Below are 25996 nucleotides of genomic sequence, written 5' to 3'. Positions count from 1 at the left end.
CCTTTTTCATCACATCTTTAGTATGACATTTTACAACATACTATACTTTTTATGACTTTTTTTGACATACTATACTATGACATTTTTATGATTTTTCATGATTTTTTTGACATACTATAATATGTCTTTTTTCATATATCTTTTATGACATTTTTACAACATACTTTACGTTTTATGACTTTTTTTGACATACTATACTGAGACATTTTACAACATATCATAGTTTGTATGACTTTTTTGGACATACTATACTATGACATTTTCATGATTTTTCCGACATACTATACTAGGACTTTTTTCATCATATGTTTACTATGACATTTCACAACATACTATACGTTTTATGACTTTTTTTTACATACTATACTAAGACAATTTACAACATACTATACTTTTTATAAATTTTTTGGACATACTATACTATGACATTTTTATGATTTTTTCAACATATTATACAATGACATTTTCATGAAATTTTTCAACATACTATACTACGTTTATACTTTAGTTTTTATGACTTTTTTCAACATGTTATTAAAATTTTCTTTTACTTTTTTTTATTCATACTACTTTTTTCGATATACTATGACTTTTGTATTACTCTTTTCAACCTACAATACCATACAACTATACAATACCTACAATACCACTTCAAATGATCTACTTCTTTAATACTAACATGCTGTTGTTGTTGGTTTGTTTCAGTTGTGTCTGTGTATCGTGATCACAACGTCGGACTTGGCTATGTCTGCTCCCAATAGCCCACCCATCATCCTGGGCGTCGGAGTGGTGTGGGCCTGCCTGACCGCCACAGTTGGGGCGGTTGCAGTAAGTGCTCTTCGTCCATCATCTTCACTGGTAGCACTGCTCTTCACACAAAGGGACCATAAACTTAAATATCATACAGGATGCATTCCATAAACCATCAAGAACACACGTGGTGGTATCCAAGCAGTTGGTGGTCGTAACTTCTTGTTGTTTTTCAGGTTTTAAAGGAAGCCAAGAACTTAGTTTGGGTCTTCATGATGCTGAATCTTCTTCAACTAGCCTTCTTTGTTTATCTGGTTTACACGGTGAGCTGACAATGAGTTTTCACTTAGATTAAGTATTTCATCCTCTCTGAATCTGTGTCAGTACAAAAAGCTTTTACAAATACTGATTGATGGATGACATTTGGTCATTTTGAGACGTTTTTCCTAAAAAAACATTTGCAAATATATAGCTTTACTAAAAGAAATAGGCTCACTAAATTCATAATAGAGCTAGACACTGTAGTTTTTAATCAAACATCGCTCAAACAGGAGAGACAGTATGTTAGGGACTATTTTACCACCAATGTGATTAGATCGATTCAAAGTAGTAGAGGTTTCCCCAAAGGGTCCTTAAAGTATATTATCTGTTGCTGTTATACAATTCTGGCATCACATGTAAATCATTCGTGTACATTCAGAAATGGATCACTGCAGGAAAACAATGATTTGCTTTAATTACAGGTAGTGTTGAAATGGTTCGAGGACAGCACGTACACCCTGGAGGCCGCTGCCATCACCGGAGCTTTGATTTCACTGGTGATTAAAGTGGTTTTATTCTGGGGCCTCATCAGACTGGTGCACAGCTTCGGCCAAGGCCTGAGGGAGAGGAGTGAGTATACTGTCTGATGTCACTGCTTTTTCTTTTCTTGGTTTTAGTCCTTCACACATTACTCTGAGCAAAATGCCAAATAAATGCTACATTGGCAGAATATTAACTAATCTTGTTAATGCAGATTTCTAAATATCCTAAACTACTTTCCTCTTTACATTGTCTTAATTACATCCCTGTATCTCAGAAACCTTTTACCGACGGTGTTGACCTTAACCGTGTTTATGTGGGCTAAAAAGCGGCAGAACACCTAAATGTATTTTTGTTTGCAGTGTTTGCACCCAGCAAGTGATACACTTGTTCCAGTGGGCATGGACCAAGGACAAAGCTGCATGCTGTGGGCCTAACAAAGCTGCTCACTGTGAAGTTAATATTTCTTTTCAACATCAACTACACCTATCAGTCATCTGACTTCCTAATTTTTGCTTTAAGTGCTTTATAATGTATTGGTTTTTATTCAAACTAACACTCCTTTGTCAGTGTGTCTATTTCCAGGATGTAAAGCATCACAACTGAAATTACATCAAATGCCTTTTGTAGGTTGAATTCATGATGGTTTTTAATTTGTTTCCTTTTTAAGTGGCCAACATCCTCCATTTCAATAGAAGCTTTAATCTTAAAGGTTTTCTCCCTGTAAATTACATTCAATGTTAAAGGACTTTGCTTTTTGAAATTGTAATCGATTGAAACTCTTTGGGTAACTTGATTTTCATCTTTCTCTTTCGCACCTTAATGCACTTCAAGTCTTTTTTTAATTCAAGGTTCTTAATAAAATATCAAAACAAGATTGATGTTTTGAATTGTTGCTCAATAAGAAGGAGGAGAGGGATTTTTTTTGGGATGCATCCTCCATTACCTATGTCTCACAGAACTGGAGCTATATCCAGGTAACTATTTTTTAAATTTTTAGTGGATATTGCAGACAAATTGCATTGACACACTTCCTGGTTACATGAGCTTTCCGTTTATTAAGGTGGTCTGGAAAAAGAAACCGCAAGATTCTTATCAGGAACATTAACAAACTTACCGATACAAAAGTCAGAGTTACAAAAGTGAAAAGCACTTTGAAAGAAGAGTTGACAATGCTTCACAGAAAAGAGAAGTGGCAGCCTGGGCCTTTTGCAGAACTGCTGATTACTGGGACTTACCAGTTCAGACCAACATTGGAAACAAACAACATGTGAATACATCTGAAAATTAGACTGAGTTGTCTTGGAATTGATTTGGAATAAGCTTTGGCTCTTTTTAAATGTACAAGTACTTCTGACCAATAACAAGCTGTTGAACACAGAGTTAGAGAATCAGAACTGCTACAACACTTTTCATCAACAAAAAAAAATTAACTGAAGGAGGTATTAATGTAAAAAAGTATCAAATAGATTTATTTTCAGCAATGATACATTGTAAACGGGTTAATAAACATATACTTTACAAAATACATCTTATTCAAGCATCACATATTTACACATACTAGTAAAGGAATGATTGCCTTTTAGAGCTTAGTTGGTCCACTTCAGTACACCACCATTCATGTTTTCACCCTTACACAGTTTGTTAAATCAATTCATAATGTAAATAACATCTAGACATTATTATCTGAACATTTATGCAAGGAAGGCCACATTCAGCAAGACTTTGCAGTGGCAAACTGACAAGTCTAAAAAATTTAATTCCTCACCCTACACAGAGCATTACGTCACCCGCAGCCCACAGATATCGGTCTGTTTAACCTACAAAGGGTTCCGCTATGGCTTAGACGACATTTAAAAAAAACAAGACGATAAAAAGACACTGAAGAGATTTGAACTGTGGTCTCTTTGAATGTCCCCTCCTCGCATTCTTGGCATGTCATCCAATGCACCGACTACAGAACAGAGACTATGTGACAAATTCTACATAACTCAATTAGTCAAGTGTCATGCACTGCAGACAGCAAAGACACCAGTCAACATGTGGTTATAATCAAAATGCACAAATCACACATTTGTGCAAGTGTATGATTACATCATCACCATGATGTAATCCTTGAAAAATTACGTTTCTATACATTAATGATACCAGTCTTTAAGGCACAGTCTGAATAGTTGGGCCCCTATTGCCAAGTAGATGTACTGTAAATATGCTCTTCCCCAAGGTGCCTCTAGCAATTGCGTAAGACAACATTTGTCATGCATTCATGACGTTAACGTCATCAGTTTTTCCTGATTTGATTACCAGAATTAAAATTTTGACTTAACAGATATATATATATATATTTTTAAATCGTTCAGATAAAACCCAATTGACCCTTTACCGCTACTAAAAGAACTAGCTTCTGTTGTTTATAAAAGTAGTAGATGTGTCCCTGCCATCTGTCTTAAAGACTTGAAAGTGCTCAAACAGACCATCAAAGAGTATTGCAACAACTGCTATCCACAACTAACCCTCAGAGTTTTAGTCAGAGTTCATCCCAAACCTTGCCTTTTCCTGATTACTTTCTCAACAAACTGCTTTTTGACTTCAAATAGCCGCTTTACACAGCACACAGAAGGAAAGGACATAGTCCTGAAACAATAGTGAGGCCAAACTCCATTCAAAGTCCACCATTTTAACATGCATACACATAAGAACATGATATAATAACTTCTGGGTGTTCTACAGACTCATTAATACTGCGTACCCCTGACATACAAATTTAGGTATGTTACTTGTGTAACCCTTGTAACTTGTTCTCTGAGTAGCATTAGTGAGTTTGATAAATCTCACCATTCAGATTTGTTTTCTATGGAAACTCAGTGTCCAATAAATTGTGACACATTTGATCAATTATTTAAACTAAACTTTTTTTTAATGAAATATGACTTCATAATTTTCTTTTTTTAAATTTAATTTATTCATTATACAATTTTTATTTTAAAATGAGTTAGGGTCTAAAGCCAGTCTTTATGTAATATTAGCAGTTTTCTATATGACAATTTATTTGAAACTGTCGCTATTTAAGTTGAGTTGTCACCAGTCTCCGCCTCGTCCCCTTTGAGCTAATAACGTGCTTCCAGCCACTCACCAGACTCTTAAAAAAACTAAACAGACTATATAGATAGAGAGACTCCATTTCACATAGTTATGTTAATTGCCTGGTTAATGTATTTATTTTAATAACTTATTTAATTTAATTGAACACTTTGTGTTTTTTTTATAGTTTGCCTCTTATTTCCACACATTTAGTCCAGCAAAATACAATATGGAGAACCGCAGCAAAAGAGCGGTTTGGCCCAAGACTTGGAATATTACTATTGAACAATGTTAAGACATATGAAGGGCAACATTGATCTGACAGATGTTTTTGAATGGAGTTTGCCAAAACCTAAACAGTTATGTCTTTTATCCATCAAAGACAAAATGGCACAGAGCATGGTCAAGCTATAACCAAGAGGAAGGAGTCCTTGAGTCTTCTGAGGAGATGTAAAAGATGCTTCAGAACTCCTCGTCCTCTGAGCTGAGGTAGTTCTGCTTCTTCCTCACGTTCCAGTGTAAACACTGGGCCAGGCTCTCGAACCAATCATTGACCGGGTCCCGGAAACAGATGGATGGAACGGGGAAGCAGGAAGTAGTGATTGTAATACTGGAACAGGGAAAGAAAAAAAAACATCAGAAAAGGTTTTGTATCACAATGGCTGCAGGCCGAATGAGGAAAGAAAAGTACTTGCAATCAGGAAAGCAAAAAGAGGAGGTGTTGCCATCAGATGCAGCACCGCAACTTCCTTCTAAAGCAACAATGGGCATTTGTTTAAGAAGGCTCAAGTCACTCAAGTGACTCAAAAAGTACCAGGAAGGTTATTATCTCTATCATTATCTTTATCAGTTACATGAAGTAAGGACCTGGATCTGGCACACAGGACACTGCTGGCCTCAAGCGCATTGAGCACATTGAGACGCATGGAACAAAGCATGTCTGTGTGGAGGCAGCTGCTGGGAGAAGTCTTATCCACACAGAGTGTCTGGGCTTCGTTAAGCCCTCTTATTGTCTGTGTGTGTTCGCTGTTTATAACTGGTGTGTAACGATCAGCTCGGCATCTGCACTAACCTGTCTCCGTGACAGATCTCCTGTCTCTTTCTTCCATCAAATGACACCCAGGCTGTGTTTCTGGCGTCACATGACAGCATTATCTGAAAAAAACAACCCGCAAACAAAAGTCACAGAAAGAACAGGGTTTTTTGTGTGCTTGTTTTTAATTAATTTTTTTTTTTTTATACAATTGAGAGAAAACATGTTTTTTTTCCCTTCAGTGCTCAATGTACTCATTCTTAAATCACAAACTTGTACTGATATTCCTCCACAGGTCAGTTTCTTTACCTCTGACATACTATGGTCTTGTTTTCTTTTCTTTTTTAGCCGAACCTCTCTGTCTCTTTTTGGATGAACACACACATTAAATAATCAAACTTCAGTAACTTCAGTTAATGTGCGAGTAGTAGTTACAAAAGCACTGCACGGTAATGGGATATCAGATGCATCAGACTTGGCAAAGGCCTCGACTTCTGACGTCAACTTCGACTGACCCAAACACTTAGTGCACTGTAAATACCTTGAGCTCCACCCCGGCAGGCACCACGATGGGTCTGAAGGAGAGCGAGTGTGGGCAGATGGGGGTGATCATGATGGCTGGGACGTTGGGATGGATCATGGAAGCTCCTGCTGCCACTGCATACGCTGTACTTCCTGTAGGTGTCGATACTATGACACCTGAGAGGACACAGAGACACGAGCACACAGCGAGTTAAGGCACAACATGACATCTAAGACACTAATACTGCACCTCAATAGGTGACAGCCTAACATCCCCGTAAAGGCACTCTCACACAGGCCCTTTTCAACACTACTAGCCCTGGGTTCAGTGTCTGTAGCCCGTTTCACCCTGGTAACTTTTAGCCCCAGGCTTAGTAGTGTTTTAGGGGATAACCCCACAAGCTCGGGGCTTACACTGCTCCACCGGGATTGTGTTAGTGTGAATGCTTTCTTAGCCCCGGGTTAACAGATCCCTTAGCCTGGGGCTAATAACTTCCTTAGCCTGGGGCTAATAACTTCCTTAGCCCTGGGCTAATAACTCCCTTAGCCTGGGGGTAAGTGCAGTGTGAAAAGGGCTAATAAAAGCCTCATCTCCAAAATTGTCAACAAACTTAAATATGGCACAAAAACAAATTATATGTAAAGGAAACGCTCCTGGCAACCTGTACTTTAATCTCACCCCAACACTATAGGGGTTTAAGAAAAAATATGGGGAATATTTAAACTTGGGCTGCAACTAACAATTATTTTCATGATCATTTTGATTAATAGACTAATTGTTTCATCTATAACATGTCAGAAAAGTGAGGTAATTATATGAAACTGGGCAAGGCAGCAAATCCTCAAACTGGAGAAGCTGGATCCAAGAAACATTTGGTGTTTTGCTTGATAAAGGATTTAAACAATGGATTGAATATCAAGTGTACTTATATGTTACTGCAATTAATCAAGTAATTATTTCTGCACTAATTTAGACAAATTATGCATCAACATTCTAACAGGAAGTGATCAGTGAACAATATAGTTGCAACGCATAATTGATGCTTCTATAACACATTTAAAAATATATATAGTTAGTAAATGTACAGTAATTGCAAGTAAATATACAAATTAACCCGCAGTGCAAGTTAATTTATTACATGCAAATCTATTGCATTTGAAATGTTCTGTGTAACCATTAAGCAGCAGAACATCATGCAACGTGCAAGACAAAGAAAAAACATGTATGCAACATGAAGGTATGTATGATTCATTTCTAAATTTAGTGAATGTTTTATAGACGGGAATCTTTTATATTCTTCGAACACTTTGCTGAGATGTCAAGCTACAATTGTCCGAAATATATATATATGTTCTTTTTGAATGAATGTCTAAAGCTTCTGTCCAGAATACACTGTGTGCTGAGAGAGAAACGTCAGCCACAAGTGCAGAGACTAAACGTTGCTATCCTATCGTGCCCAATCTCGTTTGGGCTGTCAGACAGGTTTTACTTACAGTAAAGTTACGCTCAGTTGTGGAAGCGGGAATACTGGGCAGCCTAAGCAGCCAGCCCTCTCTGACTCTGGACTGGTTAAATGGTGGTAGTGGTTGTGGAGTGCAAACAACCCTGACTCCATGTAAGCATTTACATTTTCCCAGAGAGTGCTGAACATCAAGACAGCTGATCGGCCCACTCACCGTCTCCCTGCACTGTGGTAATGAGGTGTCCATCCAGGAAGAGGTCGACATTGGAGAGATAGGAGGATGGCCCTCGGTCCACCACCACCTCGTTCAGTACCTGAAACACACAGTCACGTGGTAACCATGTTTGTCATAAACCCCTGCACTGACATGATGTCAGTGAGACCGCTATCATGTCTGACACACACCCCCTCATCATGGGATTTAACCTCATACCTTCAGTCAGAGCAACTTTTCTTGTTCTGGAGCTTATGGCAGTGTTTACGTCTGTAGTTCTTTAAAAACAGGTTCAAATCCCACAGGCATCAGGTTGAAGAAAGGTGAGTAAATAATGGCATCCCATGGCTGAGCGAGATTAGTGGGTTAGCAAGGTATATTGAGTCCAAAGCCAAAGTTTTCGATGTTACAAAAGTGGTTCTCCATTTAATGCAAAAGTGTTCAGCCGTAACATGTTCATTAGTCATGCCACCGAACAGAGCCGTGCAATTGTCAGCATTGCGTTGCGTTTTTGTTTTACGTGATAGCATTTGTTTTCTTCACCTGGGTTTTTGGGGCTTTCCCAGAGAGGGGGTGAGCCTGGGAGCGAACACTTTCTGGTGACCGGCGCACTAACACACTTATATTGACACAAAGTAATCATACATTTTGTAACTGCAGTGCTAGGTGTATTTTACGTGTGGAGGGATAAAGGGATAGAGGGATAGTTTATAAATCTCTCAGTTTAGTCCCTCGCGGCAGCACTTTGTTGGACTGCTTACAGCTGCAAGTTCTTTTATGTTTTCTAAAGAACTGGTGTAAGCAGATATTACCTGATATTGCACGGCTTTCCGGCTGCTTTCGTTGTCCCCATTAGTCAGGATTATGCTCTTTTCATCCACTCTGGCCTTCTTCTCCCGGTTCTCTTTAAGCACCCGAACTTTCAAGCGGCTTCGCAGGACAATGGCAGCATTACCTATATAGTACACATATACAGATATACGAAGTGTCTTTTGTATATAGAAACTGGACCACAACACATGCTTTGCAAACAAATCAAGGGTGGTTATGCTGTACAAAGACAGAGGCTGACAAACAGGTACCTTCAATAATTTGGTTGACCTGAGACTGGTAGGTGTCAAATTTAAAGGGTGTCAGGAAACCCAGGGAGCCCAGGTGGAAGGCCATGACTGGTGGAACACTCTCCTAGAAAAGAAGCAGAAGACTGTTGTGATATACCAGTAAATGTGAAAGCACACAACGGCTATTTTTAAAGTGACAGTAGGAAGTGTTGTTGTGGTTGATTATGGCCCATTTTTGTATGTTGGACGGTGTGCATTGGCTCTCGTTATGGGCCGGGTGGGGGGGACTGACACGTGCATCACTCATGAGAACAGTCAGGAGAACAAAGCTTCATTCTAAATCACTTAACCTGTGTCCTTCATCCGATAAACATAAGACAAAATCTTTTTGTGAAATACGTTTTTACTAAAATGACAAAATAATTGGTTTAGGCAAGATTAGATTACCTGAAACGTATATATAATCTGATGATGAGGATGAACTACATAAAATGAAAACTAACGACGACATCTAAAGGCTTGATTTAAAAAAAGTTGACAAAATTAACACTGGTTTAAAGAGGGAAACATTTGGACTGAAAAGTAATGACTTATGATCACTGGACTAAAATATCTTGAGTTGTCATCGACTAAAACTATAAAAATGACCAAAACTAAAAAAGCATTTCAGTCTCATATTAAGACTACATCTGAAATAGCGGCCAATATAGAACTGTTGAATACCTGGAAGAGCGAAGAAGCATACAGCAAAGTTCCATCCCCACCAAGACAGATGATGAAGTCTACGCGATTGGAGAGGTCATCAAGATCTGAGAAATAAAAAATAAAAACGTATAAATATCTTAACCATTTATATAGACATACAGTATATAGAGGGTTCATACAATGACTGGTTTTCATACCGTCTCTGAAAGTGCAGAATTTCTTAGTTATGACTCCGAAGTTTTCATCGTCTGAAATGGCTGGGTCCTCCAGAACTTTCTTTTCCACATAAACAAGCATGTCTTTTACCTTCAGCACACACACACACACACACAAAAGATTAGCAACTGACAGCATGGACTTTGAATGAAAGATGGCTTCACACCCAATGGTTGCACATTGATCCCTTAACAGCTTCCCAGCCGCAATCACTGCCAATTAAGTTACAGTCAGATGAGTGTCAGGGAACATGTGGTCATACCTCGGTGAGGAACATGCAGAGTTCTTTGAAAGGCTGAAGCAGACTGGCATCTTGTATCTTCTTGATGACAAGGACACTTTTTGGTGGCTTGTTCCATGTCAGTCTCTGGCTGGCGGGGTCCTGAATGTGCCTGAACACACAAACACAACTTTCATCTCAGGAGGGAAAACGGACCCAACAGTCACTTGTTAAGGATTCCCCCTTTACATAAGCGTAGACCTGAGTGTCGAGCTTCAGATTGGGGCTTATGTAAGATCTGTTAAACTAAGGCAACCCACTGTTAATCATAACCAAGACTGCTTAGAACCTATCCAATTAGAGTCACCTGCTTAAAGTCCAGCTCTGTGGCCACATACTGCTGACCCCACAATGTCGTCTGCCGGACCGTTACCTCATCTTATTAACCCCTCACAGAATGTCAGGGACATTATTGGCATAATTTAAAATGTTTAGAAAAAGATGAAAGGGCAAGATAACAATGTGGGAGTGGTGTTTTATAAGGGGGAAAAAAGATATCTCTAAAACTCCACTCTTAAAACCAAATGGAAGAGCAGGGAAGAGCCACGAGTTGTGAAGATGAACCCAAAAAGGAAAAACACGACGGGCAAATAACTAAAACAGAAGGCATGAAAATCTAAATTCCCCTGGGCTTGAACTAATGAAAACCATAGGGAAAATGGGTAAATGTTGAAACTGGAAAAAGCCAAGCGATCCTAGTCGACAATTAATGAACAACACTGAAGTCTGATGATGCCGGCTATCATTAGTTAGAGCTCTGTCATACATATTAGGCAGTTACTGAGTCTAATTGTAAGTAATTCTTAGTCAGGGTTACACTGACACAGGCTGCCCACATACCCAAACTTGACAACCATTAGCTCGGCTTCAAATTCCAAAATCAGTTTGCAAATTAGCAACTGTAGCCCACTGTGACCTTTACACCTTGGCTTGGCGAGAACAGCGGATTCAAGCTTGTTCCCCTCTTGTCATGCAATACTTTTGCACAATATGAAAACCAATGTGCTCAACGCTGCATTCATGACATGTGGGTTTTTACTGTGAATACCAGCTGATACCCTCACATTAGGCTTCTAATGCAGAGAAACAAGTTGTCTTGTTTGGTTCTTATATCTCTTCTCGTCAGAACAGATTTCAGCAGTTTGTCAACACCAGCCGCACATGTGGCCTACTACAATACTACAATACTACCTAGAGTATTACCTACCCTACCTACTTCAGTGCAACCTGCAGACTCCTATAGTTTGAGACCAATGATTAAAAAACACACAAATACAACTCTTCAGTCCAAACAAATAGCATAAGAAAGCAGAATCATTAGAACATATCCTGTTCTATCAAAAACACCAAACAACATCACAAAGCAAATGCACTAACTAAAGCCTTAACATTGCCACAGATTATTAACAAGGCACTGTAATTACTATCAGACTACCTTGCACCACAAAGGTTATTGTGTCAATCCCCTTTGACATTGGAATTGTTCACAAAAGGTGCCACAGCTGGAGGCTAACATCCCAAAACAATAAAAACGCATCCTAAATGAAGTGAACCTGATTAAACCAACCATGGACGAGTACAAAACGGAAACTGTGCATGTGAGGTTTTATATACAAACACAGGACACAAAGCAAAACTTCATTTGCATTTGAAGCGGCGATGAGCTGTGATGTATTCAGGGACAGTTTCTCCACTGGCCACCTCAAAGCATCCACACACTGACCTTCCCCCTTTCATTCAACGGCGCTCTGTCCAAACAACAGAGCCATGTGGTTACAACAACCAGCCTGTGATAACACGCAATCACTGCCGCTTCTGAAGTGTCAAACTAACTAAACCTGATATTGAAACTTGATATTGTTCCAACCCTGAATATACATTTTTTTATTCAAGCCGAACCAACATCAAAAAGCCAATAGTGCTTCTTTACTTTGTCTTTTTTACTTTTAAAGCATGACATTTGTCTAATATCTCTATTAGCTAGCTGCAGTGAACCTCTCTGATCCGGTGGGAGGCAGTAGTCCATGCAGTGCTTGGAGGTGCCAGTTAATACTTCAACCAATCAAACATATTCTCTCTGTTGAGAAAGAGACGGGCAAGATGCTCTCACCATTTCCACACTTTGTTCTCGTTGTGATTCCCAGGAATGTCCTGCAGTACGCACTGGTTGAACTTCATGGCTGTAAACATAAGCTGTAACAAGGATGCTGCTTCAGGTGGACTCAGCTGGAGAACGAAGCACTGTTCCAATGGCCCACACTGACAGAACAGCTCATTTTACTTCTTACAACTTCCTCGATTGCAACACATTGTAGAGCAGCTGGAGCAACTGAGTCAGTTCACTTCTTGCAGTTGAGCTGTGAGTCAGCCACTTGCTGTCTTTGAGAAGCTGAGCGAGGCGAGGGGAGTCTCTCTCTCTCTCTCTCTCTCTCTCTCTCTCTCTCTCTCTCTCTCTCCATGCGCTGTGTTTGGGCTCCAGGATCAGCTAACAACCTCTCGAACTGGATCCTCTGTGGCTATATTTGTCCCAATGAGGACTTAACACTAAACCTTCCTGGAGCATTCTGCTGCCGAGTTGCAGCTCTCACTCATGTTAAAGTTGACTTCACCTCAGCCCAGCCCACTCTGCCCTGCTCAACCCGCCCATTCCAGGGAAGGGCTTTTCCTTACTGGACAGGTGTGATTTACCAAAACACAACATGCTGTTCCTGAAAGTAGTTTACTCAATGTAAATATGAGCCATCTTTTGTACCACAGTTTTTTTTATTTATTTAAAGAATTACGTTATTACTTTAATTACCTAAGATAACATAACATAATAGATGCTACATGGAAAACACACACTGTATTACTGTATTAAATGAATAAATAACTTGTGGTTTACATTCCTACTAATTTAACAAAAAAAACAATTAAAAGGAAACCCTTTCCAAATTTCCCCCTTAAAGAATAAATAAAGTGTATCTGTTTCTCTGTAAAGCCAGAGAAATTCCTTTTTCCTTTTATGACAAGAATAGACAATGTGGCCTGGCGACCTGCAGGAAAAGGAAGTGCAGGGCGGAATATATCAACAGGGCTACGGGTGTAAATTATGTAATTATGGGTTATCGGAGTTAACAGGATGTGCTTGATCTTCCTAATGTTCCACTAACAGTCACCATCATACTTAAAGCATGACCAAAAGCAATTTCATCTGACATACTGCCACTGCAGTGATTATTTACACTGGTAGGCTTTTCCACTGCTTCAGGCCATTTACTGGGTTAGATTAAAAAGACAAATCAACATCTGCGTAGGCTTTTGATTGAGGGATATTTGCATTTATAATTTAATTGATACATCAATGGGAATATATTTTATGTACAAATGACCACACCTTCTCATGCCTAACAAAGAGTTGGTTGTTGAATAAGCAAGTTTGCACACATCTATAAGATACTGTGTATGTGTGTGTGTATCAGTGTCTAGAGTTGGATTGTACTTTAATTTGCCTAATTGTCCGCTTCTGGGAGAGAGGGCTGTTGTGGCTCCTGTTTTTTTTGCTAGACTGCTTGTTTTTAATTAATAGTCACTATGTCATCTATAGTCCTGTTACATTTCTTTTTAAAATTGTTACTTTTTTCTTATTATCATAGCTGCCCAGGGACTACAGGTGGAAACTAACAATTGTTGCTATGTTGTTATAACCTGGCTCTTGTATTACAAGTTTAATGTTTAACCGTGCATTGTCCCTGTATCAAATAAATACATATCTATTCTATTCTATCAATGTGGAAACCACAGCAGGAGTTTCTTTTGCATTGTGACAATTTGATAATGAAGTTGCTAACTAAACAGAAGATATAAAATAAGGTAACTTCACTTTTTCATTTTTTTTTTTTGGGGGGGGGGGGGGGGGGGGGGGATCCTTTATTAATGTAGGACAGCTGAAGACATGAAAGGGGAGAGAGAGGGAGAATAAAATGCAGCGAAGGGCTGCAGGGCGGAGTCGAACCACTGGCCGCTGCACCAAGGAGTAAACCTCTATGCATGGTAGGGGCGCCCGCTCCACCAGGTGAGCCACCAAGGCGCCCATCAGGCTTGACTTGGATTAAATTTTATGACAAATAGGTACACATGGGCGTAATGTTATCTGTGTGTAGTCTGCAACAGCTAGCAGAGTTTGTTTATAAAGATCACATAAAAAAGACAAATGTGGAACATGGTGTTCTGACAAGGCTGGCTCCAAAATGCCTCCATAGTTCATTGCCATGTTTCATTACAAGGTATATTTAGGGCAACAGAGACTTTTTGGAAGGGTGATTATTTTAACAAATTCATTTTTTATAGCAATGCCAAACAAAAACCCTGTGCCCATCTAGCTTGGGCAGTATCACAACCACACAGTATTTCTCTGAGGAACTAGGTATTTTTAAAAGTACCACAGCCTAATCAATTTTATTTTAGAATAAAGATAGCCTGGTTTTAACCCGTCTAGCAGCTTTAAGTAAGCTAAGCCTTTAATTACTGCTGCTGACAACAAACAAATAGAGCCACTTACGTAACTGAAGGAGTCAAGCGGCCAGCATTCTGACAAGGCACTGCCGAAAAACATCAAGAATCTTTCATCCCTCTGCAGACTGACTCATACGGTAGATTAATGCAACAGTTTCAGCAGGTGGACACAGTAACATAAACACCTATCTATCTAATCCAAACGCAATAGCTCTGCAACAATGAAATACCTACGCACCTTTGTAAAGGGTTCAGCTTCTGATGACATAATGTCAGAATAATGTTGACATGACTCTAGAGTCATCTGGGTTGGCATGCTGTATTGCAATATAAAACAGAATATGTTATATTGCTTAGGTGCATGGCATTCCATCTGCTGGACAAATCAACACCTCTTTACACAGTCTGAACAAAAACTAAGTGTTAGGAGCTTTAGAAAAGGTAGGGTTAATTGCTATTGTATTGGACAAGACAAATCAAATAGTCATTTAATGAATCAGTTCAACAAAATGCAAGTATTTCTTTATTTTATTCATCTTATTCAATGAAATACTAATTACAGTTCAATATCACAAATTGGGCTAAGGGGGCTTTAACATTGGTAAAGCATACTACACCCTGTGTATTTTGCCATTCTGATCAAATAAGGAAATACTCACCAAAAAACATTTAACGGGGGGAAAAAAATGGTAGAAACCTCAGGAAGAGCAACTGAGGTAGGGTCCCTCTCCTAGGATGGACAAGCGTGCAAAAGAATCTCGTCCAGACCAGAACAACATAATGAAAGTGACAGCAAACTAAATATCTGTGTTTGACAAAGAAATCTCGAGGTCTTACTTACTACCTTTTTTCTGGCGTTATTATTTCCATCTCACATCTCCGTCTTCACCAACAGATGGGTGTTTGAAAGGCCTGGAGAAAGCTAGGCAGTAAGACTACTTTGTCTAACTACGGTTTGTCTCCACCCAAAAATTCTGAACAGTCAAAAAGTAAAGTATTACAAAAGAGATACATTTTTGTTCTTTTGGCACTGTATTTTGGCACATTGGTTTAAATTGAACAGTGCCTATGAGGTTAAAAGTCCCTGCTTTCAGCTCTAATGTAAAGGTGTTTACATCCACATCAGACAAAGAGTGCAGGAATTTAAGGCTTTTTATACGTAGCTGCAACTTTAAGGGGAGAAAAATACACAACTGGGAGTTTAAAAAATATAAAGTTACCATAATCTTAAATAAAGTAACATATCTAACGTAACGTAAGTAACGTATCATATTTTGTAATCTGGTTGCAGATGTGCATGGTATTTTCACAGATGATGCTCTGTCAGCTCAGTACATCTTGCTCTCACTTTTCAGCTGCTACTCGGTATCCGGCTCTACTGGTTTTAGGGCCTTTTTGCTTTCAGTCTGGTTTTCAGCCAGACATGTTCAGATTGAGGTTGGGTGACTGAGTTGACCTTTTTTTGAATATTTAGAATTATTGTCCTGCTGCACTGATAACTTCGTGATCACTATTAGTTGAAACCGTGGATCAAATCCAATGTCACAGCCCTTTGCAGGGTGTCCTCCCCTCTTTCTCACCACACTTTCCTGTCTATCTGTACTACCCAATAACAGGTTGCAATTGACAAAGACATGTTTGTGTAGAGAGATAATGATGTGACGCGGGAGCATGCTTAAACCCACGTCTTAACGCTTTGTTGCACAGCCAGCAGTAACGCAATCAGCACACAAACAATTGACATAGCGTTATTTAACAGAACAATAGCCACAGGGAGTTCTTAAATCTGTTACCGTGCATCTTGCCAGATTACATCTGCGATCAAGTGGAAGCAACCTGAACTCACAAAGGGTGACAAAGTCAGCAACGATTGAGAGGCCTTCTTTACAACTCTGACTTTGTACACCTGGGAGAGGTTGTTTTGATGACATACACACACGTTCTCATAATGACACAGAAACTCCTTTGTATACAACACACGAACAATAGGTGAGAGGTCACTGGTTCACTTTAAGCAATGAAACAAGCGTATAAAGAATAAATATGTATGTGACGTTGCTATACAGTGAGTTTTTTTTTGTTGGCCAACTCTGAAGTTACATCAGAGGATATTAAGAAATTTAAGTGTAAGATTGACCTCATGAAGTTAAAAGCTTCTCATAAACAAACAGTTTTGAAGAAGTATACCATATAGATTGGTGTGCTGTATTTACAAGTTACATGAAGAATGGGTTTTAATAATTTACTTTCTTCAGAAACGTGATGCTCCTTTGTCCCATGATGCTCAGCAGCACGTTCGGTTTGTACGAAAAGAAGAAATACATATTTTTGTTCATGCTTAAGACAAAAGTAAACAAACAATGTGACTGCCTGTTTGATGGCTGTTTCTTCATATTTCCATGACCCAGCTTTGGATAGCTGCATGATTTAGTTGATTTAGATTCCTTGCACAGCAGCTGGATTCTTTCTATATCACAAGATCGCGTTAAAATCTAGGGATCACTTATCACATTTTTTTGGGGGGATTATTTTTTGGAAATTTGAGGTCTTTAATGACAGGACAGTAGAAGATGTGAAAGGGGAGAGAGTTGGGGGATGACATGCAACTAAGGGCCGCGGGTCAGAGTCGACCCCGGGCCCGCTGCGTTGAGGAGTAAATCTCTGTATAGCTGGTGTCTGAGGTGTTGGAGTTACTTAGCACATGGTGTTCTATCATGGCCGGTGCTGTGAGGTCAATTGTTAAACTTAAACCCACAGAAGATAAACTGAATTTCCATTGTTGATCAAGTTAAAGTTTAATAAGGAGAATATAGTCTGCTTATTTGTAACATGTAGAGAAAGTTTTTTTTACTTCCACTATTTTATGTAGTATAGTGAAAGTGCTGTTCAGGCTTAAACGCCATCTACCAGCTAACAGTTCTCGTTGAAATGGTCAACACTGTTAACAGTGTAACTGGCCCCAAGCATCGGAGTCTTGGCCAACAAGATCTAAAAGCAACAGCAAGTGGCTTTCATGGTTTTTGTTGCTGCACAGACTAAACTGACACGCCTATGCGAAGTTGTACGCTAACTCGTAAAGGGAAAAAAACAACAACAAAAAAACAGGGTTCAAACACTCCTTATAATGCAGAACCCATTTGCCTTGCACGACTTACATTACTGTATGCGGATTCTGAAGCATGCATGCCTTTGGGCCAAATGTGGTCACAGGGCTGGGTCCATGAAGTGACTGAGGCCTCCTAAAAGAGAAGAAAGACAGGCAAACATTCAAGTTTAAGAAACTGACTCTGCCAAGCAAGTATGCAAACAATCACCTATGCAATTTGTTAAAGAAAAACACAGTGGCTTTAAAGTGACAGCCATTTTTAAACAGTAAAAAAAGAAATACAGGTTTATTTGGTTTCATTTGTGATGTGTGAGATAAGTGTTAAGATCCCCATCGTTATTGTAAGCTGAGCTATAGGACGTCTCTAAAGTAGCTACATTTCTAAATGACAATGTCAAAACTTCACATCAAATGAATTTCATTTTCATTTCCCTATTTTAAAAGAAAAATAGAGAAGTAAAGCCACAGTGACTGAGACATTCAGAGCCAAAGGATTTTCACTATTTAATTCATTATCAGCAGATAAGATATACAGTAGCAAGACATTTTTGTGGTCACCCAGCGACAAAACCCGACTCTGTCTAATGTATTATATAACATTGACACATGCTAAATGTACTCTTTGACCTTTGACTTTGTATGTATTGGGAAATGTTTGAAAAACAAAGACTTCTATCAATCCTACCTGTAGGACAACCACTGTATCAGTAAGTGATGAAATAAAGCCTAAAGAGTTTTAATAACCATTACCATTAAAGACTTTAGATATCTTTATCTATTCTGGACCACAGACAACACTGCTTTCTGAACGGTGGAAAAATCCTAGCACACCCTGGGTGCTTTTCATTCTGCCCCGTCACCATCGAGGAGGATCTTACGATCCCTTAAAAGCCCCCCAGAATTTGAGGGGTTTTGTCAGCAAATTTACATTGTGAAAGTGGAATGTGGTGAGAAGTGAAATTAGATTAATAAGGAAAAATGCATTAATGTCCTTTCAACCAAATACAATAAATTCTTTAGTAACAAGCTTAATCAAAGAGAATGTTGTCAACTATAAAATTATTAATTTAAAATTTTCTCTCACACAACTATTTTGCAGCAGCTCCATGCGAAGCCTATTTTATAAGTTTTTTTTTTTAAATCAAAGTTATTTAAAAATTAAATGGTGATCAGGGTGAATTGAGATCGCGATTTGATAACGATTAATTGTGCAGGCCTAGTGCTAACACTGCTGCTGTTACATACTTGCAAGGCGTGCGTGATAGCAAGTGATCGTTTCAGTCTTGCCTTTTAGATTATTAAACCAGCTGTCTAACAATCTAAAATACATCTAGATGAGCAGGTAACAGATTTGATGTAATATATTTTTCCACATCCATGTGTGGACCTTTACATCATAATCATAAGCGTTAGGATTAGTTTAAAAAGTTGCATTCCACAAAAATCATTCAACAAGTGTATTTTGTTAGGTAATTATGACATTTAACCGATATTTGAGATGGGTGAAACACTATTTGACTGAAACGGTTATCAGAAATAATTTGTTGTTTTAAAAAAAGACTAAAATGTTTTGACTAAAGCTTGACAAAGACATATTGAGTTGTCTTTTGACTAAAACTTGACTAAAATGATGAGACTTTTAGTCAACTAAAACTCGACTAACAAAAAAAGATATGTGAATGTCTAAATATGACTAAACTAACAAGGGCATTTGGAGCAAGTGACTAGACTTAATTAAAAATAGGTGACCAAATGAACCCTAGTGTGGGAGTGTTTTGGAGTTCTCCTGCTCATTAGTGGACACGGTGTTTTAAATGCAGCTTTAAGATTTACACATTCACCAACTTAACAACAAAAAGGACAAACTGGAAACTTTAAAACTGCATCAAACAAGGTAGACAGGTGTAGTTTACAACTGCTATGTAAATGGTTATTCATTTGAGTTTACTTTTAATGTATACCAAATGCTATCCTGATATAATAAAAACTCCTGAAACACTACCTGTTTACCACTACCTACAACCTCCTATAGATTAACCACAGTCATTCTGTAAAGTGTCCTTGGGTTTCATGAAAGGCTCTATATAAATAAGTTGTTGTTATTGTTAATATTATTACCCTTCAGTTTTTTTTCTTCTTCCGGGTGATGATCAAAGAAAGTTGAGAGAAGCCTTTGATCAGCTTGTCTTGACCGCTGACTTTATTTTAGGCTATTTAATCAAATCAGAATTAGATCTTTAGGACCTTTCAGCCAAGGGAACCCCCTTTCATCATGATTGGTTTTTATGAGTCGCTGACCTTTAATCACCAAGTAACTGTAGCATTCATCCATTCATCACCTTCCTATTCTCATTCCTAAACAGTCAATTGTTTAACTAAATCCATCACCACGGCTTTCAGTCAAATGTCCCAAATTAGAAGTTCTATTGCCAAATTAGGATAAACTTCAATACAACTGTCTCCGTGGGAGTGTATTTCAACATATTGGACAAGTCATGGACATGACATTTAACACTTCCTCATCAATAATGGGACAGTCCCAATGGGTACGGCCAATGCCTCTTCAATCGTCCTTTGTCAACATCTCTGTTGCCATGACATACAAAGCCCTTGCTACATCTAAGGCAGACAAACATTTCCAGCCTCAAGTGTTTGGTTTTCTTGAAGTCATTCCTGTGATGGTTGAAGGGACACGCATCTGACTTGTTGGAACACACATGAATACACAAGGCTATTTCAAAAATGGTTCTCACGGAGCTTAGAGCAACAGAAATATATATTTTTAAATATCACAGAGCGGTCTACTCAGTCAGGTTATTGTGTTGTGGCAATGTGCTCTATGAACTGGACGTGTTCTTTCAGGTTCAACAGCTAAGCCAAGTTTGGTATCATTTTGGAGCCTCAAGCAAGTGGTAATGAAATGTCATTTTAATCCTTAAGGCAAGCCTATTATGTGAAATGGACCATTAACAACACCAAAATGTAGATGCAACAAATCTAGGCATGTTTGCTTATAAAGAGTCTTAATATCAACAGGTCCACGGTGGAGAGGGAGGACAGCTTTAAGGAACTTTCTGTCCACATCACCGAGCGTCTGATCTGGCCCGTGTATATATATACATACATACATACATACATACATACATATATATATATATATATGTTAGGAAAAACATAACATAATTTTACATGTTCAAAATAAAAACTGCAAACAAGCTAGTTCAATGTAGGCTTGCACATTAATTGCAATTTTATCGAATTAGCAACATGGACTTGTGCAATATCCATATCACAAACGAGTCGCAGTATTTGTTAAAGGCAAAATATATGTCAAACGATACTGACCGGCAGCCTACATTTTACATCCTACAGTCTAAAGAAAACCATCTTTGTTTGGTACAGATCCTCCCATAGTTTGATGCATGGTCTAGGAAGGGATGGCAATAGCAGCATGTACTTAAAAATCTTGTGACCTTTGGCTCTAAACACAACAACAGGCTTATCACCACCGTAAGGAATCCGGATCCATGCGTGGGCCCCTGTTTGACACCCACCTGAAGTCAGAGGAGCTGCTGGCGGAGGAGGTGCTCAGGCTGCGGGTTTTCCTGCTGCGTCGAGCCTGGCTACGTCCAGCGACCTCTCCTCCTTCGCAGGTGGAACAGCAGTATGGGACGGCTTCCACTCGCACCTCCTCTCCAACGTCCATCTCAGACAGCCAGGCTGCAAGGAAACTGACAACAAGGGACATCAATTATTAATGAAGCCCGAGTCAAATGTAACCAGGTGTGACAACCCCTCTTATGTCTCTGCTCTGCCTTGCCTGCTTGTTTTCTCCTCCCCTTGCAGTTGGGGGGCCGGCTCACCTGGGCAAGCAGACAAATCTCTCTCTATCTATATATGTTACTGATTGTTATTTTTATAAAACAACCTTATTAAATAGTTATATTTTGTTTACCTCCACCCTTTTGTGTATTCTCCCTCTATCTATCTGAACCATGAGCCAGGGCTCTTCCATCCAGTGAATAATATGACTTGTATCTTTGCTTTCATTTGTAGTTTGAAGTTTTTGTTCTGGGAAACTGAACTTGGATGGCAAATTTGGTAGGTTTTTTGGAGTCATTGTTTTGGTGGGAGGAATACATGTTTCCCTCTGATGAGGTTTATCCGATTGGTTATACTGGTTATACAAGAATTTGTGGTGTCATTATAGACAGAATACCAGCTACTCCAGTTAGTTTTTTAAACAGATCAGTAAACAGAAAGTGCCTTTGGTACATTGGAAGAATGGTTCCTGTTATTGGGCAATGTAGATATGCCAGAGAGTGATTGGATGAAGAGCACACCCTTATAAACATGAGATAGTGTTGTAAGGCAGCAGTGTTAATCTCAGTTGATCCCTAAAGCCTATAGGCTTATAAAGCAACAGTATGAATTGCTTAAATTGGACTTCAGGGATCTGCTGAACACACTAAGCTCTGTGAATAATGAGGTGTTTATCAGTGCCCCTCTACCACCAGACAGCAGAAGAGCAGTTGACAGATTCAGGAGATTGTTGGCACTGAACACATGGCTTTCAACTGCATGCACCTTCCCCTCACTGCATTTCATTGATCATTTTAACTTTGTCTGGGAACACAGACATCTTTTTAAGGCAGATGGACTTTTTCCTTAATAAGCCTGGAGTAAAGCTGTTCACCTCTATCCTACTTTACTTTCTGCTCCCTCGGCCAAGGACACAAAACAAGAGGAATCTAAACAAGAGGAAGACATAACAAAGTGGGGCAGTGATCCTCCAAAGCCCCCCAGCTGAGGAGAGATTTGACCATGTGAGAATCTCAACCCCCCCCGCTTCTTTATTCAACCCCCCTTCAACGCCCTTATTAACACCAACGCATTTGAGGATCCCTCTCCTTTAGTAACCTATCCATGCCACCACTCTCTCCAATCACCCTTTCCCCTCTTTCCCCGTGCTCCCTGTTGGAGGTCACTGACCAGATGAAGGAGCTGGTTAATGCTGGAACCAAATTTACCCCCCTTCCTTCTCCCGTCATCTTCCCCCGGCGTAAACCTCCACCAGTTTTGACACAATCACCAAAACTAAAAGACCGGGAGCCTCTGCCTCCTAAACGATGGCTGCCAACTCTGACTCCCCAGACTGACAAGGAGGTTTGTGTACAAAATGCAGCAAGCTTTAATTGATATGTGCCGGGTCCAGGCGACACACCTAATGGCACTCCTGACAAGCCCGGGCCCTGTGTATTGAATTCTTGTGTTGTGATAGGTAACAGAAAAAGAAGGGTGAAGTGACGAGAACCACTCAACCTCAAATTTAGCAAATGTAGCATCCATTCCTTGTCAGCCACAGCCTGTTCCAACAAAAAAATCAGGCAGATCATATTTTTAAGACACTAACACTAGCCTTACTAAACATCAGGTCTTTGGCAGGAGAATCATTTTTAAGTAAATTATTTTATTATTAAGCAAAATCTTGATTTTACGTTTTTAATTGAAACCTGGTTAGACCATAATTACAGTGTTGCTGTTCTTATCGAGTCAGCTCCCCCTAAATGGACCTAAAAGTGTTCCAGAGCAGAGCGTTTCCAGCCGTGCAGTAATCCAGGCTATGAGCCGTGCAGATACTAACGAGTCTCAGGTTCAGTTTCCCAGAAGCCATTTCGGTGATGGATGAAGGGACGTGACTGAGGCGGTGCAACACAGATCGTGTTTCTCAAAATGTTTCTATTGCAGTAGCTTAGAGCAGTGATTCCGATTCATTCATTTTAAAATCTATAATAATTTAAAGATTACATTGTAATCTAAAAAAAAAAAAAGATAACTTTTGCTTTGCTAATATATTTGTAATACATTTACCCTTGTGATGTTATTTCACATAACTAAGACTATAGGAGTGTAAAAAATAGGCTATGTCAAATTATTTTAAGAGACATACATGAGGAGATCCCCCCATCATGGCAAGATATGACCTAAAATGATTAATCACAGTTAATTGCACATTTTTCCTCAATAACGATAAACGAACGATAATTTATCACGTTGTTCTAAATCATCTTTTCTGGGGCCAAAATGTTTCCTGGTGACCGACACCGCGTTTTGGGGGCAAATAGTTGTACAGTTGACTCGCATTCGGTGTTTGAGTTATCCTCCATTATGCTTTACTTGCAGCTGACGGGTCCGGGCTTAGTCACGTGACCCCAGACACACACAAACACACACACGCACACGCACACACACGGTATAATGTTTTGTAGGTTTGAGTAGGGCTATCAACAGGAATACATGTTCGTCATGTTGAAAAAGACTTCGATAACAGCTTCAGAATTTCGATGTCGATAAATCGTCCAACCCTAGTCCCCTGTAGATGAATTCTCACTGGGTCATGGCTGGGGGGAAAAATTGATATAGCTTAAAGCAACAGATGTTCTTAAAATATCACTATGTTCTTCCATGCTAACCAGTTGAACCAGGTTTGCCATATGTGACCTCTGAATGTCACAAGTGAGCGGTATGGAGTGGAATTTGGTAATTTAAAGTCATTATGTGAAACTTATGTAGGCTCATATACAATAACACCGAAATAAAGGTCCATCAAATGTTTGCTGACTTCACGAAAGGCCAGTTAGAGACAAATGACACCAGTCGAGGTTAAAGGCGGATTTCACATTCCACGGGAGTTCGGCCTAGACTTCAGGTTGATTGTATATACAATCAACCTGAAGTCTAGGCCGAACTCAATTAAAAAAAGGCAATTTAATTGATCCTAACAGCTATTATTTGACATATACTATGCATCGATTAATTCGGCACACATGCAATTAACTGGTCGGCGCAGATTTTTTCTCATTTTAAACTTTAGTAACATGCCTTCGCCAAATTTAGCTAAGTTTAATCTATTTCTAAGTCTAACGTTGACTTTAAAGTTGACACTGTTATGTCAAATTTATATAAAGTGGTACCGAAATGTGTGTTACAATATGAGAAACTCTCAAGTCATGCCAACGACAAGTGTAAAGCAGCACAAACGGGATTTATGTATTACCATTGGCTAGCCTGCTGTAATGTAGCGACATAACATAACGTTAGATTTACAGTGAAACAATTATGATACGGCTACGTTACGTAAATCATGCAGCTTTTCTGTCAATTACGCTAGTTAGCCTAGTAAGCGTAAATGTTGATCAACGTTAGCAACAACAAGACCTACACCGACATACATGACTGTTAAGCGGATGAATGGTGACGTATCCATATGGTAGAATATGTACAGTGAGCCAGCTAACTAGCTAGCTAAGCTATTGTTAAGCTAGTTAGTGATCTAACAGGAATATAGGCACGCTCAACACAAACCGTAACGTTAATATATTTAACTTAATATGGCAAACTATACCTTTTACCCACAATGTTACAGGGGACGAGACAAGTTCGGAGCGCAGCAAACTGCCGTAGGGATCAGAGCCTCACCATTATTTCATTAGATAACAATGTTACACCATCTTACTTTGCAAGAGAGCTGTCAACAGTCAGCTCATCACTTCCTGATACGAACTGACCAATCACAGGCTCTCTTCTCGCCAACGTCATGTTGGACGACTTCACCAAACTGACCTGAGAGCCAGTCTAGGATTTGCTGTATAACGGTAGCTTTCTTATTCTGTCAGTGGTAAATAATTGTCATAACATCATAATAATAAAAATATATTAGTCTAATTAATGAACTTGTCAAGACATTTAAGGCACTATGATATTGTTTTACCGTCATTGTATTATAAAAATTAGAATTATATGTATCATATAAAAGTTTTTTCTCGTGTCACGTATTCCGGCCTACATTGATCAACTGTTTTCATAATTCTATATTTAAAATTTAGAGAAGCAAATGGAGTCCCGTCCATTTAGTCCTGTGTAATTTTTAACATGTTTTTTTACACTAAAAAAATATAAACTATGTATTCGCCAATAATCTATACAATCTATTTTTCTTTTTAAAAGCCTTGTTGCGTTATATACTTATGTCCAGTAGGGGGTGACACCAGTGCAGTTGTGCTAAGTAAGTGTGAGCATATTATGTAGCTTTTTTATTTTTTATTATCATCTTTAAATTTAACAAACATCTTATTATGTAGCTTCTCTTCATGTGTTTACCGAATAGACACGTCACAGTTTGACTGTTTTGATTTCTATCCTCACAGTAACTCCACATACATAGTATGCTCCCTGTAAATGCTGTTGAACAAACTGTATGACTACTAGCA

The 25996-nt window shown here is 39.0% G+C and overlaps 2 protein-coding genes across 6 annotated transcripts in view; one reads left to right on the top strand and one right to left on the bottom strand.

Moving 5' to 3' along the window:
• LOC117947549 overlaps positions 1 to 2240 on the top strand; it is a 13386-nt gene extending 11146 nt beyond the window's left edge. For both annotated transcript variants that reach the window (XM_034876588.1, XM_034876587.1), the window contains exons 6-9: positions 706 to 828; positions 987 to 1073; positions 1494 to 1641; positions 1914 to 2240. In XM_034876588.1, coding sequence (XP_034732479.1) covers positions 706 to 828; positions 987 to 1073; positions 1494 to 1641; positions 1914 to 1933 — 378 coding nt within the window. In that variant the 3' untranslated portion in view covers positions 1934 to 2240. The remainder of the gene's footprint in view (positions 1 to 705; positions 829 to 986; positions 1074 to 1493; positions 1642 to 1913) is intronic.
• A 756-nt stretch (positions 2241 to 2996) lies between these two features.
• Positions 2997 to 25326, bottom strand: nadka (NAD kinase a). 4 transcript variants are annotated; one of them, XM_034876576.1, is made up of 12 exons: positions 25243 to 25326; positions 21281 to 21457; positions 17776 to 17859; positions 10109 to 10238; positions 9828 to 9936; positions 9649 to 9734; positions 8947 to 9049; positions 8677 to 8819; positions 7865 to 7964; positions 6207 to 6364; positions 5705 to 5787; positions 2997 to 5242 (listed from the first exon to the last, which is right to left on the bottom strand). In XM_034876576.1, exons 1-12 carry the CDS (start codon positions 25323 to 25325, stop codon positions 5095 to 5097), a joined length of 1404 nt encoding a protein of 467 aa, XP_034732467.1. In that variant the 5' UTR covers position 25326; the 3' UTR covers positions 2997 to 5094. The 4 variants fall into 4 exon arrangements, with proteins under 4 accessions (XP_034732467.1, XP_034732468.1, XP_034732470.1 ...); XM_034876577.1 differs by having other exon boundaries at positions 25132 to 25298; XM_034876579.1 differs by lacking the exons at positions 17776 to 17859; positions 21281 to 21457; positions 25243 to 25326 and adding exons at positions 12237 to 12524; positions 12555 to 12709.
• Positions 25327 to 25996: the final 670 nt, after the last annotated feature.

The sequence above is a fragment of the Etheostoma cragini genome, chromosome 7, assembly GCF_013103735.1.
Source record: "Etheostoma cragini isolate CJK2018 chromosome 7, CSU_Ecrag_1.0, whole genome shotgun sequence".
NCBI classification, from domain to species: domain Eukaryota; kingdom Metazoa; phylum Chordata; class Actinopteri; order Perciformes; family Percidae; genus Etheostoma; species Etheostoma cragini.
This window is presented reverse-complemented; position numbering and strand designations above follow the sequence as displayed.